The 17,048-nt window shown below is 32.5% G+C and overlaps 1 protein-coding gene across 1 annotated transcript in view; it reads left to right on the forward strand.

Annotated features, from left to right (window-relative positions):
• The window catches only part of LOC113505414 (serine proteinase stubble), a 145,314-nt gene that overhangs the window by 90,867 nt on the left and 37,399 nt on the right, over window positions 1-17,048 (forward strand). The window contains exon 3 of the mRNA XM_026888086.1: window positions 1,631-1,729. Within this exon, the coding sequence (XP_026743887.1) occupies window positions 1,631-1,729 (99 nt within the window). The remainder of the gene's footprint in view (window positions 1-1,630; window positions 1,730-17,048) is intronic.

Genomic DNA, 17,048 nt, shown 5'->3' on the forward strand with positions numbered 1-17,048 from the left:
GAGACCCGTTTGTTTACTTTTTCTCAGACAAAAACTTGGTGACCTTATTTGCAGTATAATACAACCAGATTATATATATCCAAATATTAGGCATAGGCCTCCTTGCAAAAAGGAATATTTTGATCATTTATCTGCAATACTATTGGAATGATGAGTAACTTTTTTATCTATACATATATACTAATATATAATATATACTAATATATAAAGCTGAAGAGTTTGTTTGTTTGAACGCGCTAATCTCAGGAACTACTGGTCCAAATTGAAGAATTCTTTTTGTGTTGAATAGACCATTCATCGAGGAAGGCTTTAGGCTATAAACCATCACGCTGCGACAAATAGGAGCGAAGATACAATGGAAAATGTGAAAAAAACAGGGCAGGTCTAAATGGTAACTTATATCTTCTACCCACGGGGACGAAGTCGCGGGCAAAAGCTAGTTTGACAATAAAAATACATGGAAATATGTAAAAAATATAATAAATACTTTTTTCGTCAGCCTATATCTAACTAATATTAGTACATACATTTCATGAAGTTCCTTATTTTTTAAGCGTTATTAATGAAACGTCGTAATTCACAAATAGTATAATTTTATTATCCCTTATATACTATGAATGGCAAACGCCTGCTTTATCACGTTATCGCTGTTTTAATAGTCGTATTAAAAAGGTGCCAGAAAGCGACAGCTTTAAAAAAACGGTCGTTTTCCTTATTATTACACTGATAAGGAGAAAATTGCACGTTCTGCTATCTTTTGTTTTACGCAATGTGTTACAAGAATCGTTAGTGACTTGTTAATGTTAAATTTTTTATTGTTATTGTGCAACTGTAAAAATGGGTCGTGTTTTTAGAGTTTACGAATATCTATGCATGTCTGTTGCATAAGTCGACCATATGCTCTGTCTAAATTCGTTTTGCTATACGTCGTATCATTAGAATCCTCAACACAAAGATTTCTTCCGTCTTCTTTATCCTTAGATACATATATTATACTTAGCTTTAGAATACCTACAGACACTTAGGAAACCTACTTAATATTCAATTTACAGTTTATTGTATGAGACCTTTTTCCTTTCAAAAAATTGTCGAAGTATTTTTTTTAATTTTACATGAAATAATACCAGTTAGGATATTAATTATTTTTTTATTTGAGTTATTAATTCAGCGTTAACCGTTTCGTTTCTAACTCCAAATTGCTGTTAAATTATTCATTTTCGGTTTGGATTGTCTGAAAACGTGTTTTCAATTTATTTTGCTTCGCAGATATTTGAGTTTAATTTAATTTTCATTGTTATGTATTTTCTATTTCGATAACGCTGTTTTCATTATAGAAGTTGTTGATGATATTGAAATTATTTTTATATTAGATATGTATCATTAGTAAAATTTGTTTTCAAAGGTGGGGTTTTACTCAAATACTAAATTTAGATTTGTCTCATTCTGTTCACATGGTTGGTTCATTCTGATTTGTAAAGAATTTTGGTTTTTATTTTTATATTTTTATTTAATTGTATTTTATTCAAACCTTTTGATCGCCGCACAGGCTTTTCTACAAATAAATGTTTTAAGATAAATATGAAGATTTTGAGATATTTTCCTAACGTTTTGTTTTGTTTTTTGTCCCCAGGTGTGGTTGTGATGTCATGGTGGTGGGCGCTGGCGCTGCTAGCGCTGTCGGCGCCCGCCCGCCCCGCACCACGGGCGGGCAACGGTGAGCAAATTTACAGTAAGCATCACTTTGCACTATTTCCCGCTTGATTGCGCTCCTGCTGGCAACCGATAGTGTCCTTCAACAACTCTATGGCATCGGAGTCTAGTCGATAGGAAGGGGTGAAATTAAATTTGTTGGAAACTATAAGGAAATATGATTTATTGATGTAATAAATCATTATTTTTTACGTGTATTTGTTATGTAAGGAAATGTTTTCGAAACTGGGAAGCTAATTCATTCAATTTTAGTTTGTTGAGGTTCAAACATAAGTGTGCTGTTGTGGTTTGGCGTGGGAATCCATATGGACTCCCTCAGGTATTATAGTGTCAAAGTCTTACTGACTAAACCTAAACCGCCATGCTACGTCATCCCAGTTTTTGTGTCGGTGTATGGCAATGCGTTGCAATCCTTCATACACAAAACTAACCTCAGCCTAACGGTACATTATCGGTTGCACATGCAATGAGTAGTAAACGCGTAATCAAGCGACTGTTCACTCATTTATCATTTGTGACACCACGTCAGTAAGTACCTAACACTTACTTTCGATCTTCTTTGACATATTGTACTTGTTGTGTCAAATTTTATTTGTCTTGTTTTATGTATACTGTCACAGAACACTACATTTCTTACAGTTAAGTACAAGTTTTTTTTGTATGTTTTTATAAATGTGAATTATTATGTTTTTCATAGTAATGCAACAATTTTTAATCCAAAACTTAAATGATGAAAATTTTGTGTGATATTTTAACTAAGAAGATTGTTTATTTTATAACCAACCTGTAGGTTATTGACAACTTTGTACATTTATTTCATCTTTGTACATTGTAAATCATTAACAACATTACGGAAACACTCAAACAGCTTAGGTTCTATTCATATTTAATTTATTTCAATATATAATTTTCTATTAGCAGTTTACTCAAACTGAAAATATTTTAGGTACCATCTGCAGAACATAAAAATCTATTACTTCTGGCTTCCTACGGCGCCTTATTAAATATTCTTCAAAACTTCGATTATTTTCTTTTCAACCGTACAAAAGAAATGTCAGGAGTTTTAAATTGTTGAAACGAAAGCGAAATTACAGCGTCGATATTTCAATGCTTACCAAAGTTCCTTTTTTCCTTTTTCTTTGTGTAAAAAGAACTTAAGACACTTTGATTATTCGCAGATAAAAACACTTTTATCTAATTCGAGTTTTTGGTGACGATGCTTTTTTGTTTAAGATGTATATCGTTTTAAAAATCTTCTAATGTTGGCAATGTGGTACTCGCAAAGGTCTTAAGAGGTTTAATAGTTTTTTTTTGTGATACATATATTCTCCCTTTATTGAAAACGCAAAAAATCTAAAATATCAGCATTCGGAACGAAACTTTTCATAGGTTTACACATGAAGTCATTCTCAAACACAAGTATTATTATTTGACATCAAGCGTTTGCTGTTATAAGCCACATTCGCACGCCGCAGGGCTTGTTTGTAGGCAAGCATTATAGATAGTAAAAATAAGTTTTTTGTACAAAGGCAAAGGCATTTTTTAAAGTGACACCGCTGTCATGTTCTTTTCTCCCTACCGTTACTTCAAAAAAGTCTTAACACTTAAAAAATAATAAATTATAAAAAAAATATTAAAATACAAAACCTTACTACGGCCTTAAGGATCCCTCTATACGTCTCGTTTTACAACACAAAGTGATCCTACCTAGTACCTACATACGTTCAGTCTTTATATCTCATTAGAGCCTCCGTAAACCATCACAATTAGCTTATAAACTGCAGAAATTGAAAGCAACCTTATTAGTTTTACATACAAGTGCTGCAACTTTGTATTACACATTAACAGAACGCATTAGCGCCATGATTCCTTCTGCTGTTGTGTTTACGAGCGAAACCCATTTGAATATTCACACAAATCTTAGAGCGTATTATTTTAAAATTGTTAGACTGAAAAAGGAATGTAAATGATTTCAAGTTGTTGGAAGGAAGTCTTGTTGTAATTGTGCATTGGAATAGGTATCATAGTCTAGTAATTTATAGACTGACTGCACGGATAGTCGAGTAGTATAGACCACTGCACACTATTCGCGTCATGTCTCGGGTTCGCATTTGTGAGATCCACGAGTGTCATTGTGCTGGTGGTATGAATATTTTTGAAAATACCTGCGATACAAGGATTAAGATCATTACTGTGGACGTCGTTTAAAAAGAATTGAAGAACTACTACGTTATACATTGTAAACAATAAGTGTGTGATCATCATGATCATCAGCCTTTTAAAGCCCACTGCTAAACAGACATATTAATTCGTTGTTTGCTTTATACTGGTACCTTTTTTATATCATCCCATCACATACTTGACCTACTGGAATTTAGCCTTTCAATTTTGATTGATGTTATTTTTACTGTACTTTTATAAAAAAACTAGCTGTTGCCCGCGACTTCGTCCCCGTGGGTAGAAGATATAAGTTACCATTTAGACCTGCCCAGTTTTTTTTCACATTTTCTATTGTATCTTCGCTCCTATTAGTCGCAGCGTGATGGTTTATAGCCTAAAGCCTTCCTCGATAAATGGTCTATTCAACACAGAAATAATTTTTCAATTTGGACCAGTAGTTCCTGAGATTAGCGCGTTCAAACAAACAAAAAAACTCTTCAGCTTTATATATTAGTATAGATATGCTTACGACTATAAACAAAATACGTAATTTTTAAGTATTTTAAGACACAGTTATTGAAGAATGACCATTTTCTTCATAATTGTTGTTCATAAACTTAGCAAGGAAAAACAGAAAAATACCGTTTTTACAAATATAAAAACGTGTGATGAGCTCTAAGTGTTCAAGTTTTTTAACTGTTAACGTATAATTTTGTAGCATTGTTAGCCTATACGTCTTGTAACGTATAACTCTTGTTGGCACATAAAGATTGGGTTTGTATGTAAAATAATGAGTTTCGCCTCGCTTACATCCATAAATTTACGTATTTTTTGCGTAATAACGGTAAATTACGAATAACGGTTGAGAGGTTATGTGATTTACGGTTTTTTCGGTAACAATACGTAAGTATGCTGTAAAAAGATGGAATGGCTATGAATGGAGGTTGATTATAAATATAAAAGTTTTTTTTTTATTGAGACGTGTCGATTTGTCCGTATGATGTATCGTAGGAGCTAATAATAAAATGCCTAAAGATACCTATTCAACACCTTGCATTATCCGCGGTCAAAAAAAAATACTACAAAAATATATTTTCTTTTTAAAGAAACACAAATTAAGTATAACAGTTTAGGCGGTAGTATTTGTCCCCCATCAAATTTATCGCAACATCTGTTACAACATTATAAATTATGATAAAAAAATTCCAAGTCAACCCTAACACAAATTAACCTAAAAACCCAACGAAACAACATAATAAATTATTTCGAGTAATTATCCGTAAAGAAAATTATATATAATAGCGTGACCACAATTTAGTAGTATCCGGAAACACGTCGTTTCGTTTTCTGGGCCCAAACTACGGCGTGCCATGGAAAGTGAGTTGGTTTCACTTTCATTACATTATCGTATGATGGGTACACGCCTTTATTTGTTTGATGCGGCCCTTATTTTAGTGTAGCCATGGTTTTAGGAATTTGGAAGAAAAGTGTGAAGTTGTGATTCTTTGTGAAGTTTGTAGTTTTGTGTGCTTGGTTTTTTTATTTGAATGATAAAATGTTGAAATCGTATGTTACGTTTTTGGTGTGATCTTTATGTTAGTTGTGATAGGTTATTTAACATTGGGAATAACACATGCTCTAAATTATTTTTCGACTATTAATATCAAATCTGTATAAATTCGCGAAAAATACTATTTTTGCTCTTAACATAAATTAATAGCACTATTCTTGTCTCTTCTGTCATTTTTAGTAAAATATTTTTTTATCCAACATTTCCCCAATTTTTTATACCCCCTACAGTCACAGAGCAAAGCTTTCAAGTTGTTTATTTTGTAAACTCTTCACTTTCGATCGCGCTCTCGTCCACTTGACGTCCCGACTGTACCAATAATCTCTTGCCAGTACTTGACTACTCGTCAATATCGTCTTATACGGTCCAGAGCAAAATGATGTACAAGCGATAACAAAAGTTATTGTTGCTGTAACAGCTGACTATTTCCATCAACAAAACTTGCTGCTATTGTAATCTTGATAAAGTATTGAAAAAATCAGGATAAAAGATAATGGAAGTTACAAAAATGATCTTCGAATATATCGACTTTAAATGAAGCTAGACCAAATTCCTTCAAAACCGAATTCTTCAAAATAAGAACAACTACATTCATGTTATAAATCATAAAATAAACTATACAAGTACTAATCTTAAACATCCACAAGCCACATCTTACTTCAGCAACAACTTTTGCTCACAACTGCACACAAAACCAAGCACTTTTCTACTAACCAGTACCGATAATCCCGTTCAATAACACTTAACACATCGCGGCACGATAAGTACTCTCCGGATTGCAATTCGCTAAGTAAACGTATAGCTAAGCGTTATTAGTGTAATGGTCCAGTTAAACTCTTTTAAAGTTTAATAATACCTTCATAGACTTACATGTGAGGTAAAGTTATAAGCCTTTAAGAAGCGAAGTTAGTTTTTATCCCGGTTTATGTTTAAATTTTGCTTATATTTGTGAAAACTAATTCTACTTATTAAAGGATACAGCGGTTTACTCACGCGTATTTATCGGTAGTGCCCGAAATATCTTGAGGGTTATTATCGGTAATAACCTTCAAGTTCAATCTGGCAAGTACAAAAGTGTATTAAATCAAGATTTATTTTCAATAGTTAGAGATAAGATTTTGGTATCAATAAGTAACATGACCTAGATCTATCACCTCTACAAATTCGATTTCCTTCTATCAAAATCAAACATTGAAGAAATGTCGTGAAATTGAAGACGACTACGACAGACGTCGTCAAGGTTACTGACATTCGCGTACCTCCATGTATCTATTACACAAACAGAAAAAAATTAAATATTGGATATTAGAATACAAAATACACAAAAGATGCTGCTCATCCTCAGTCTGAAATTAAACACAAAAAAAGTAAACTCGTCACGAACATTTGTCGTAATCAAAGCAAAGAAAAGAAAGACAAAAAAAATATCTAAAGCTTCGATAAAGCATTCGTTTAACATCAAAGTAACTCCACAAGATACAAGAGTTTACCTACTTGTTTGTTCGTAAGGTTTCCATTAAAACTTCGCCGAGTATATCCTTGCGAATGACAAGACTGCTATGATTGATGGACCAAGGAGTTCTTATGTCGAACCTGTTTTTGTTTACCCCGTATTGAACGATGCTAACACCTTGTAAGCTCTTTAGTATTTACTGGAAAGGATGAAAATAGGTCGTAAGGGTTTGAGCTGTCATCGATTTTTTATAAGATTTTGTAAGTTTGACAGTTTTTATTTTACTATTAATGATGATTTTACCAATGTTTATTTATCTATTTAGGCACATCAACAACATAAAAATAAACATTATACGAATCTTAAAACTAGTGTTTACATCAATTATAGACGTACACAACAATTACAAAAAAAAGAAAGTCTTCACAGTATTCACAGGTAAAATATTGCTATATAAAAAGGAGTAAAATTAAACAACTTTGAAAAGTAGAAGATATTAAGTAGTAACAATAAAAAAAAAAGTACAGTAATAATAATAAAAATAAAATGTTGGTCTACTAATGGTGATTTTTTTTTTCATTCATAAGGTTTTACATAAATTTTGTCTTGTGAACCTGAAAAAAACTAATTGTAAACAAACTTTAAAAAACAAACAAACAAACTTTTTTTTCTTTCGCTTTTTTTTAACAGACTGTCTTAACCGACTTTAATTTTGAATCTATTTTGATCACCAACCGACATAAACAGATCTCTATTCCTGTACAAATAAAACAGTAATTAAGGAAGGAAATAATAGCTCAGAGTGTGAATGGGAGCGGATTGTAAGAAGCGCAACATATACGTCCACTGGACTGGATTGCGAGTGAAATCTACTCGCTTGGACACTTGTGTTGCGAGCCAAGGGAATGGACTAACGAAGATGTGGAATGTTTTATTGACCATTTAATTTATACAGCATGTATTAAAAACATGTCCGAAGAATTAGAGGGTTGTTGTGTGGTGTATAATGATTAAGTACTTGTGATTATTAATGGCAAGATTAAAAAGTGACAAGATTTTTTGCTAGATCAAGTTATCATTAGTAAATTTTGTCGTACAGATTACTTATACTGAAAACTTCTGAATTATCACTATTACATAACTACTTAAAATTAAGCTGTAAGTGTAGGGGTATTTGCTATTCCTTTAGAATATTATTTTATACTCAACACTCAATCATTTATTGCATATGTTGCATATGTTATGTTATATGAATACCTAGACATTTTAAATATTTTTTTAACACCTTTACCATGTCACTTGAAGGAGGATTGGACAGGGTTTTTTTATACATCCTATTAATAGATCATGAAAGTATTCGTTATGAAATAATAACCCATACCATACTATGTATAATATTGTAATCAATTTGTGCCAAAATTAATTAATATAGATCTTTTTGTTAAAGAACGGCCTACAACTAATGTAAATATCCATGCTAGATTGAAATTATTTTTCACAAATGAAAATACTAAAACCATTAGACATGTAACGGTGTTTAAACTCAACTACAAGTAAAGATAGTGTTATTTTTATAGTCGGCAATAATGTTAGAGAAACTGCGACTTATCTAGCTGATGAAAATGTGATTGTGGATGTAATTGCTGGAAGTCCGTGAGATTGGCAAACAGTTTTAGTTGTGGAAAGTGTCGGCAAGGGCCGTGGACAAAGTTTATGGCCCTTCGTTGGTGGTAAAAGTTCCTCTAAGTCAGTTTACCTCTTACGTAATAGGGAGTATATTAGGAAGTAGGTGAAATTGTTGTCTTTAGACTGTGTACCGGTAGTATTTGTTGACAATGAAACTGAATATGATTACGTTGATGAAAGTTGTTGTGTAGTCACAATATGAGGAAACATAGTTTAGGAGCTTAGGAGTTCAATAAGACTGATGGACGGGGAAAATCAGAAACTAATTTGATAAAATCTACCATTTAACAACTCAGTTTTAACAAAATTGTTGTGATCCACATCAGATCCGTACTCCCAATTTACACCACAATATTCGATCCTGTTACACACAAAGACTTGAAAACATATTGATCTAAATACAGGAACAAAATACGAAATAGTTCTAGACATAACTTGTTTTAACTCGAACCTTACTTGTCTTTGTTGATTGAATATTCAATTGATTTGTCCCAACACTCACCCAAGTATTCCTCGATGATTGAAACACCTGTCTGGCAGATCCTACAAAAAATATCAATCAATGCAGTATTGAAGTCGTCGGACGCCTCGGCTATTACCACTTCCATTGTAGGGCGTAATTGTAGGATTTCCGCAAGATGTGCAAACAGTTTCACCGGCACGAAAGTTCTTGTCGGCGAAATGACCGACTGACACCAACGAGGCCCATCAATCCCAGGTGTAAAAGACTTGTTTACTTTATATTTTGTAGTAAATCGAGTACGAAATATGACAGTTACTTACTAATTATATTTTATGGTCGTGAACCTCTCATGCTGTTGGAATTGACGAGCAAGTAATGGTTTTCTTCGTGTCAGCATGTGCATTTTGGATGAAAAAGTCATTACAATGGGAGAAAGAATATTAGATAGAAAGAGTTACTAAAGCGTGTGCTGATTAATATGATCTATTATTTTTTAAGAATCTGCTTCACTCATTGTTCAGTCACCCTTTATTGATCTAATTTGATACAGGCAACCCCAAAAGTCAAATCAATATTTGAAAATTTTCAACCATACTTTTTCATCTAGTATTTTCCTTTATGCTCAGGTTTGACCTGATTTCCTAAGTCAAGTTTCCAGGTTCGAAATCTCGCATACTAACATATTCTTACGATTTACGTGTCTTCACTCAAAGCACTCTCTCTAATGGAATGGTGAGCGTGAAGAAGTCTCACAAAATCTCGTGCCCCATTTGAATGCAGACTTGTCTATTCTGAGTATACTTCAAGACTATGTTTTCCATAATGTTAGTAACATGCTATATTTCAAATGTTTTCACTCCTTTGTGGGGATACAAAGTATTTACTTGAATAATGGACTTGTCTTACAGCTGTCGGTAACGTACGAGTTTCTGTGAAAAGTTGTTTGAAATTTTCCGATTTTCTTCTAGTTTTGGATTTGTTTTCTTTAGCTCTATATTATTGGGAATAGATTGTGATTTAGTGGTATTCTTTATGGATTTACGTCCTTATAAGAAAACTCTAATACTAAACTTGACTGTTTAGAATGTACCTGGAATTAATCAATTAATTCTACAGCGAGAATTGCTTCTTCTATTTATTCCACACTATGTTTAAAATTGCTTCACATCAAACCCGCATCGTTACTAAGATCAATTATTTGAAATACCTCATTACTACCACCTTTGCTACTTAATCTTTCTCTTATATTTACTTTAACTGCTGCAATCTTAATATTACTCAATTCTGCGTTCTGGTCTACGTTCAAACCATCAACGTACAAGCAATGGTTGATATTAAGTTATCGCACAAATGCGTGTCAAATATCGCTTTCGTTGGCTTCGCTGTACTTGTTAGGTCGCTATGGCAGGTGCTGGCATACTTGTATAATGTATAGCTCAAGGCTCTGTTGGTTTTCTTTGTTAACATCTGTTTATACCACGGGAATTGCGGAATTAAGTTTTTGCTTTTATCTTAGTTAGGTGTTATTTTAATTAAGCAGTTTTATGTGATTATAGTGAGGGGATAAATTGATTGCGTTTTCACGAAAAGCTAAGTATATAAGCTCACTTTTCGGTTACATTCGATTACCGCTAATATACCGTCTGTCCGTACATAATTCACAAGGCCGAATCTCAGGATCCCCGGTAACTATACCTATATACTATCTTTACAGATTTAGTCTGTTGCCAATTACAGTAAAGACTAAAAATGAAAGTCGAGGTCAAAAAACCTATTTTTACGGTCATCAATATGTATTTTAGCCTATATGTACAGGACCCTAGTGTCGCGAGTCCGACTCGTAGTTTACAGTTTCATTTTTTTGGCTTTTTATCTCTTTTGATTATTTTCTATTTTACAACCATTTGTGTAACTTAGCAACGTCACAATAAACAGAAGAAAAGATGCACCTCGTAGGTTCCATAAACATTCAAACCAAATTAAAATTTTACATCTAATTCATTAAAAAAGTATTTACATAGATTCATAGTCAGTGTCAGTGCTCTCCTATCGATCGATGTTATTTTGTTTATGAGTAGAAAGGCATATTATTATCGTCTTGAGTTTTCTGATCTTCGTCGAGTTTATCCGCATTGACCGAATTTCATATTTATATCTATTCACTAACGCAACTTGATTAGAATCATAGACGACTATATTTATGGCAGACCTCGTTTCATGAAGTGCCTGTCAATTATTTTAAGTCAGTGGTTGCAAACCTTCGATGATAATTTAAATATTCTTTTGTTTGCTAGCGAATTCTCAACAACGGGTTAAGCGATTTTGGTTACTTCATTTAATGGTAATTTTTATGTCGTCTAGTCTACTTCTTATCGATACTATTTCAAGTTTTACGAGACGACCTTAACGCTTACCATGCGGGCTGGTTCCATGACGGATAGAATAGAGAATCGTGTAAGGATTTGGGGGAGGCCTTTGCCAGTGCACAGTGGGCTAGATAAAAAAAATGTATTTAACAGACCTACAGCATATAATAATGAAACATAAAGGTATAAATCTACGAATAGACCGTTAACCCTGTCTCAATTCTCTACAATTCAAACTGTCGATTATATTCCAACGCAACAAAAGGTTGCGAACCTCTGTACCACCGCAATCAATTTGAAAAACGTTTGTATCCTTCATCTTGCTTATTTATTATCTTCATCAATAAACAGTCACAATTATAATAATACAATCTATTCTAGTTTCCCTATAATATTTGTTATCAAGTGATAACTCATCATGTTTTATGAAGTAATTTTCTTCAATCATTTCTGACGCTTCTGAATAGTATTGTATTTCGTGGAATTGATGTTGACGACTATCATTTGTTTTGTATTCGAATATTTCATTATTAGATGTTATATCTTCTTCCTTTGGTATTTCTTCATTATAAGTCTCCAATACTTGTGTGTAAATTAGCTCTTTCATACATTTATCTTTAATATCGTTTAATTAATTATGTTCCTGTTTTATAATTGGCTCAAAAACAAGCCTTCTGTTCTTTTCTTTCATCTAAAGTTAATTAATTACGTACATTTTAATAACAAACGGGTATAATTTGTCACTTACAGCATCTTTCATTTTAACACATCATTTGTCACACATTATCTGGGCTATATACTCTATGTTACCCGTTTAATCTTCTAGATCACGTCTGCTACAGGCTTCATTAAAAGTTTAACCGTGGAAATGGATCTCTAGTGAGTACATTAAACGCCATGTTCGAAAAGTTTTTCTACATTTAAATCTGGGAACGACAGCTTTCAAAATTTGTTTTATTTGTAAGAAGAGTTCTAATGCTGCGGGAATCAAGTGACTTTAAATATGCCAAAAGTACTTGTGTATGGATGATTAGACAACTGAATCAGATCATAGAGATATTTAAGGACTAAAATTGTATGCCTATATTACTGCTAATGACAATACCTCCCATATAACTAGGGATCATTATTGGAACATTAAAAATATGCTAAAAGTACAGTTTATTAATGTGCCAATTAGTAGCAGTATTAATATAAATTCGATCATCATAAATTCTGGTCCATAAATTTAATTTGCACTAAAACGGTCCTATTCAAATTGGATTTCGATTATAACGTTTCTGTCTTAATTGAGTTCATTTGTGAATATTATACTTACGTCAACGACGATGGTTTATCGGTAATATTGATGAGATCCATTCATCGTTCATTAAGATAAGGTAGTGTTTAAACTATTTATAAATTATTTGTCATTCACCTATATTATGGTCGAATCTTTAACTTTAATATTATTTCTGGGATTAATGTTGGTCTATTTCGAAATTGCCATATTGCATCTTTATAAGTTTTATGTTATTGGTTGGTGATTTCCATTGAAATCTGAAGTTTTTCAACCAACATTCGAAGAGTGACACCGATTTGAGAAATGCCATTTTTAGGCTTTTAATTTAAAAAGTAATCTTCTAGAATCTTAGCATTCATTTAATCGATTTTTTTGTCATATTTTGATGTACCAAAATCTTCAACTACGGTCCATTACACAACAACATCTTGTTCCTAATCATTCCCTAAATCCTCATAATCCAAACATTTTCCCAGTTCATTAAGGTGAAAACGAGAAAATGGGTGAGTTGAGTAGACAGTTCCACACACAGCCAGCTGGATCAGCCAATAACAAACTTTGCATAACGCTAACATAATTGTTTACTTACCAACTCAAACTACTCGGAGTAAGCAAAGTGATCGTTGGTTTAGATAAAACGGCCAATCGCTAGAAACATGAGCATTTAGAAGGAGAAATTGATAAGTTGATACAAACGGGCTTCTTATCTCCAATGGAGTGTTTATGAATTTATCTAAGTTTTCTCTTCTCGAATCGTGTAGTGCATTTGAAAGTCAATTTTGAAGTAAGTGCGAAATGTAACTTGTTTTTGTTTGTTAAGTGTTTGGGTAACTAAAAATGTATTCATCGTGGTTAAGTTCGTTGATTTAGAAATTGTATAAAATAAATAAGACTGAGTCAATAATAACAATCTTGAATGTGGAATCACTTTCGAAAGTACGGCTATATTTGCATTTGTCATCAGCCTTGCAAATATTATTTTTAATTGTTGTTTTATTTTGTAACAATAGATCAACTTACGTTCCAATATAAATTTAACCTAAACCAGCTTTGTTAAGCAACAAATAGTCCAATTGTTGACGGGCGAAAAAAATCTCCAAAATTCTCAATTGTTCCAAAATCCCTCCAGATTTTCAGTCAAAGAGCTCCAATTCTCGCTCTCCGAAACTATTTCGCACGTGAGTCCCTAAGCAATAGACGTACAATTGAAATAGTTCTATTGTACCAAATGAGATTAGATAAACCCCTGGGTTTGCCCGCTATCTGCCATTGTGGGCACCGTGTTTATTCATGGTTATTAAGTAGAATGCACTTATAAATCTGATAAGGGAAACAATTCAGTGTTGATTTTAGTATAAATAAACAAGTGGATTGGATAAATGATATTCGTTGCGAGCTTTCAACTGCTCTTGTTCGATACTTGGTATCTTGTACAAGGTTTATTGGGAAAATACATATTAGAATGGAATTTGTAGAAGCATAGGTATTTAGAAAGATTCTCTTATATGTGATTTGATCTATATGTAAAAATGATAGCTTGAAAGAAATTTTTGGTTTTTGGAACATCAACCTTAGTTCTTATATCCGAAAGCAAGAAGAAAGTGTCTTTTTTACATTTATCAAACATCAACTTTCCATAAATAAATATTAAAGCAATTAACAATACCAACCTGTAATTATCCCACTGCTGGGCTAACTGCTTTTCTGTCCATGCAAAGGAGGCTCATACGTCGTTAACAAAAACTATTATTGTTTTACCAATGACCTTCATATACGAAGAGCGTTTAGACTCCAAAAACAGCTGATGTATACTTAACAGAATTGCTTGCCCGACACATGTCAATCAGATGGCAAGGCAAACAGACACGTCAATGATAACATATATCAATCGACTTTCATGACATTTCTATATCATGGCAATTGCTGATTGCCATTCTGTATAAGGCGGCAGTTATGCGGAGGAAATCAATTTGTTGCCAATTGCTTGGAAAAGGGGTGGTTGTTGGCCAGTCATCGGCAGTTTTTGTTTTTAACTAGGTTGCTGCTAACTAAATTAAAATTTTTGACTTTTTTTTTAGAAAAATATATGTATATATTTACTTTTAAAATATATTAATTTAGAAGAGCATTGTTACTGTAAAAAACGAAATATTCAGTAAACAAAATGTAAACAAAGATTCTAACGATCAAATACTAAAACGGCAATCAGATTCAAACCGCCGTTCAGTCTCGTGCTACTTAAAGGTGTAAAGCAGCTAATTAATTTGTTGTAAACATAATTATAGATACATAACTAGTTTCTGATCACACAAGCAAATATATGTAGGTAAATTAGATTAATATATTATACAATATAGTGTCGTTTCCTAAAAAATAAACTACTTAATTAAAAAATTAATAAAAAACATACTTAAGATTAAAATCCTGACATTTCTTTATGGATATAAATTGAAGATTTTTAATTAAAATATTGAGTTTTAGTTTTGGCAATTAATTACATTCTTAAGCGCAGTTTATATAGGTATTTTGGTACGGTCAGAACCCGTATCCAGCTAAACAAATTTTGAATGTTGACTCAATGACTCAACAATGTTCAGTTTCTCTCGTGTTCAGAGATTCGTCATGGACATCCTTGAGGGAGGTAGGGGGTAGTCTAAGACTCTTACTGACTTAACCTGAACCGATGCATTTGGGTATGTGACAAAGCATAGCATCTCAACACGCATGGCATTTACAGGGTCTGTGATGCGTGACAGTGCTAGTAGTCCAGAAGAATACTTTTAGAAGCGGTTCCGTATCAAAATGTTTTTATTTCTAGAAGTCCTAAAACATGCGCTTAAGAAACGTTAGATTATACAACTAGTGACCTCAAGTGCAATGCTTAATTATAATATAAATACCATCCAATAAATGGATGACTTCTGGACAGAGCCTTCTTTCATTAATGCAAATCAACGAATATATAAGTATATTAATAGTACCTCATTGTATTTGATGGTGTTCAAGTTTTTTGCTGACGATACATCCGTCTTGGCAAGGCTTGCGTGTTAAAACTAAATAAGGATATAAAAAGCATAGATTTAGTGAGGTATTAATAATCTTAATGACTACATCACCTTTACATCAGTTCCTTTACGTTTTTAATAGTTTATCCCATTTTTGCTTTCTTCATATTAACTATAATTTATCAGCTGTTAAAAAGTTTTTTTTAAAGAAACTTAATATTCACCATAAAATAATTCATTCAAAATATGCCTTTACCTGCAATTTAAAATAATAAGCTTTCAATCCGAATCACCAAACCAACGATAAAAATATATTATTTGAAAAAATGTGAACCTACCAAACACAAAGTATACATCAAAACTCTGGTTAAATAATATATCGTAACAGATAAGACCGATTTACATAAGTTGTGTCATTTGGGAGGTCACCATCCATCATTCAGGCATGATCAATCACAACTCTTATCAGCGACAGCTTTGGAACTCCACGTACATTTTTGGATTGTATAATTATACCCATATTTCATTTCTCCTATACAGGTTGTTTTGGGGATACGTTGACAAATGGTAGGTTTGTAGTGGTACTTTTAGACGACGCTTAGAGTCCAATTTATATGTATTTATCTGTAAATCGAATGTTGTCATTGAAGAATGTCGACTGACAAAAATAGGTGTGTATTTAAAAATTGTTGTAGACAAACAATTGACTACAATACTACAACAATTAGAAGGTAAATTGCGTAAATTATCTGATATATTTTCTAGTTATAAAACTAGGTATTAATAAATTTCATTGACAAATGAAACAACAAAAATCATTTGAAAGATACGATAGTAGAGGAAAAAAACAGGAACTTATTTTCGCACAAATTTTCCCTTCAAAAGGGCTGATTGTGATGAATGAAAGTATAACGTGAAACAGAAAACAAATGGGACAGAAACAGGAGAATGATGATCATGATTTTTCACAGCCGAGCCATGGATTTGCATTAGATTTAGAAAGATTTTTTGAGATAAGAGAAGATTTATTGTTCATATTTTCCGTTGTATTTCTAAAGATAAATATATGAGTGGTTTTTTATTTACATTGACTTCCTAAGTACGAATTATCCTTCATCCTTTTCTAGACCATTTATCAAGTCGCGATGAAAAGGTAGGCTTTATATTGTACAAAGATTCCCGGACTAAAAACACGCAAATTTAAAACAATATTTTTCATTGTTTAAGCTATGCTAACCAAAAAATATAAGTAGCCACGTCACGTTTGCTCGATAAAAATGAAAGAATCTCAAACAAAAACTTAAAGCATCTCTAAAAATTAGTCCAAGACGATAACATCGATTGCAATCGCAG

This window comes from Trichoplusia ni, chromosome 25, assembly GCF_003590095.1.
Source record: "Trichoplusia ni isolate ovarian cell line Hi5 chromosome 25, tn1, whole genome shotgun sequence".
In the NCBI taxonomy this organism is placed as follows: Eukaryota; Metazoa; Arthropoda; class Insecta; order Lepidoptera; family Noctuidae; genus Trichoplusia; species Trichoplusia ni.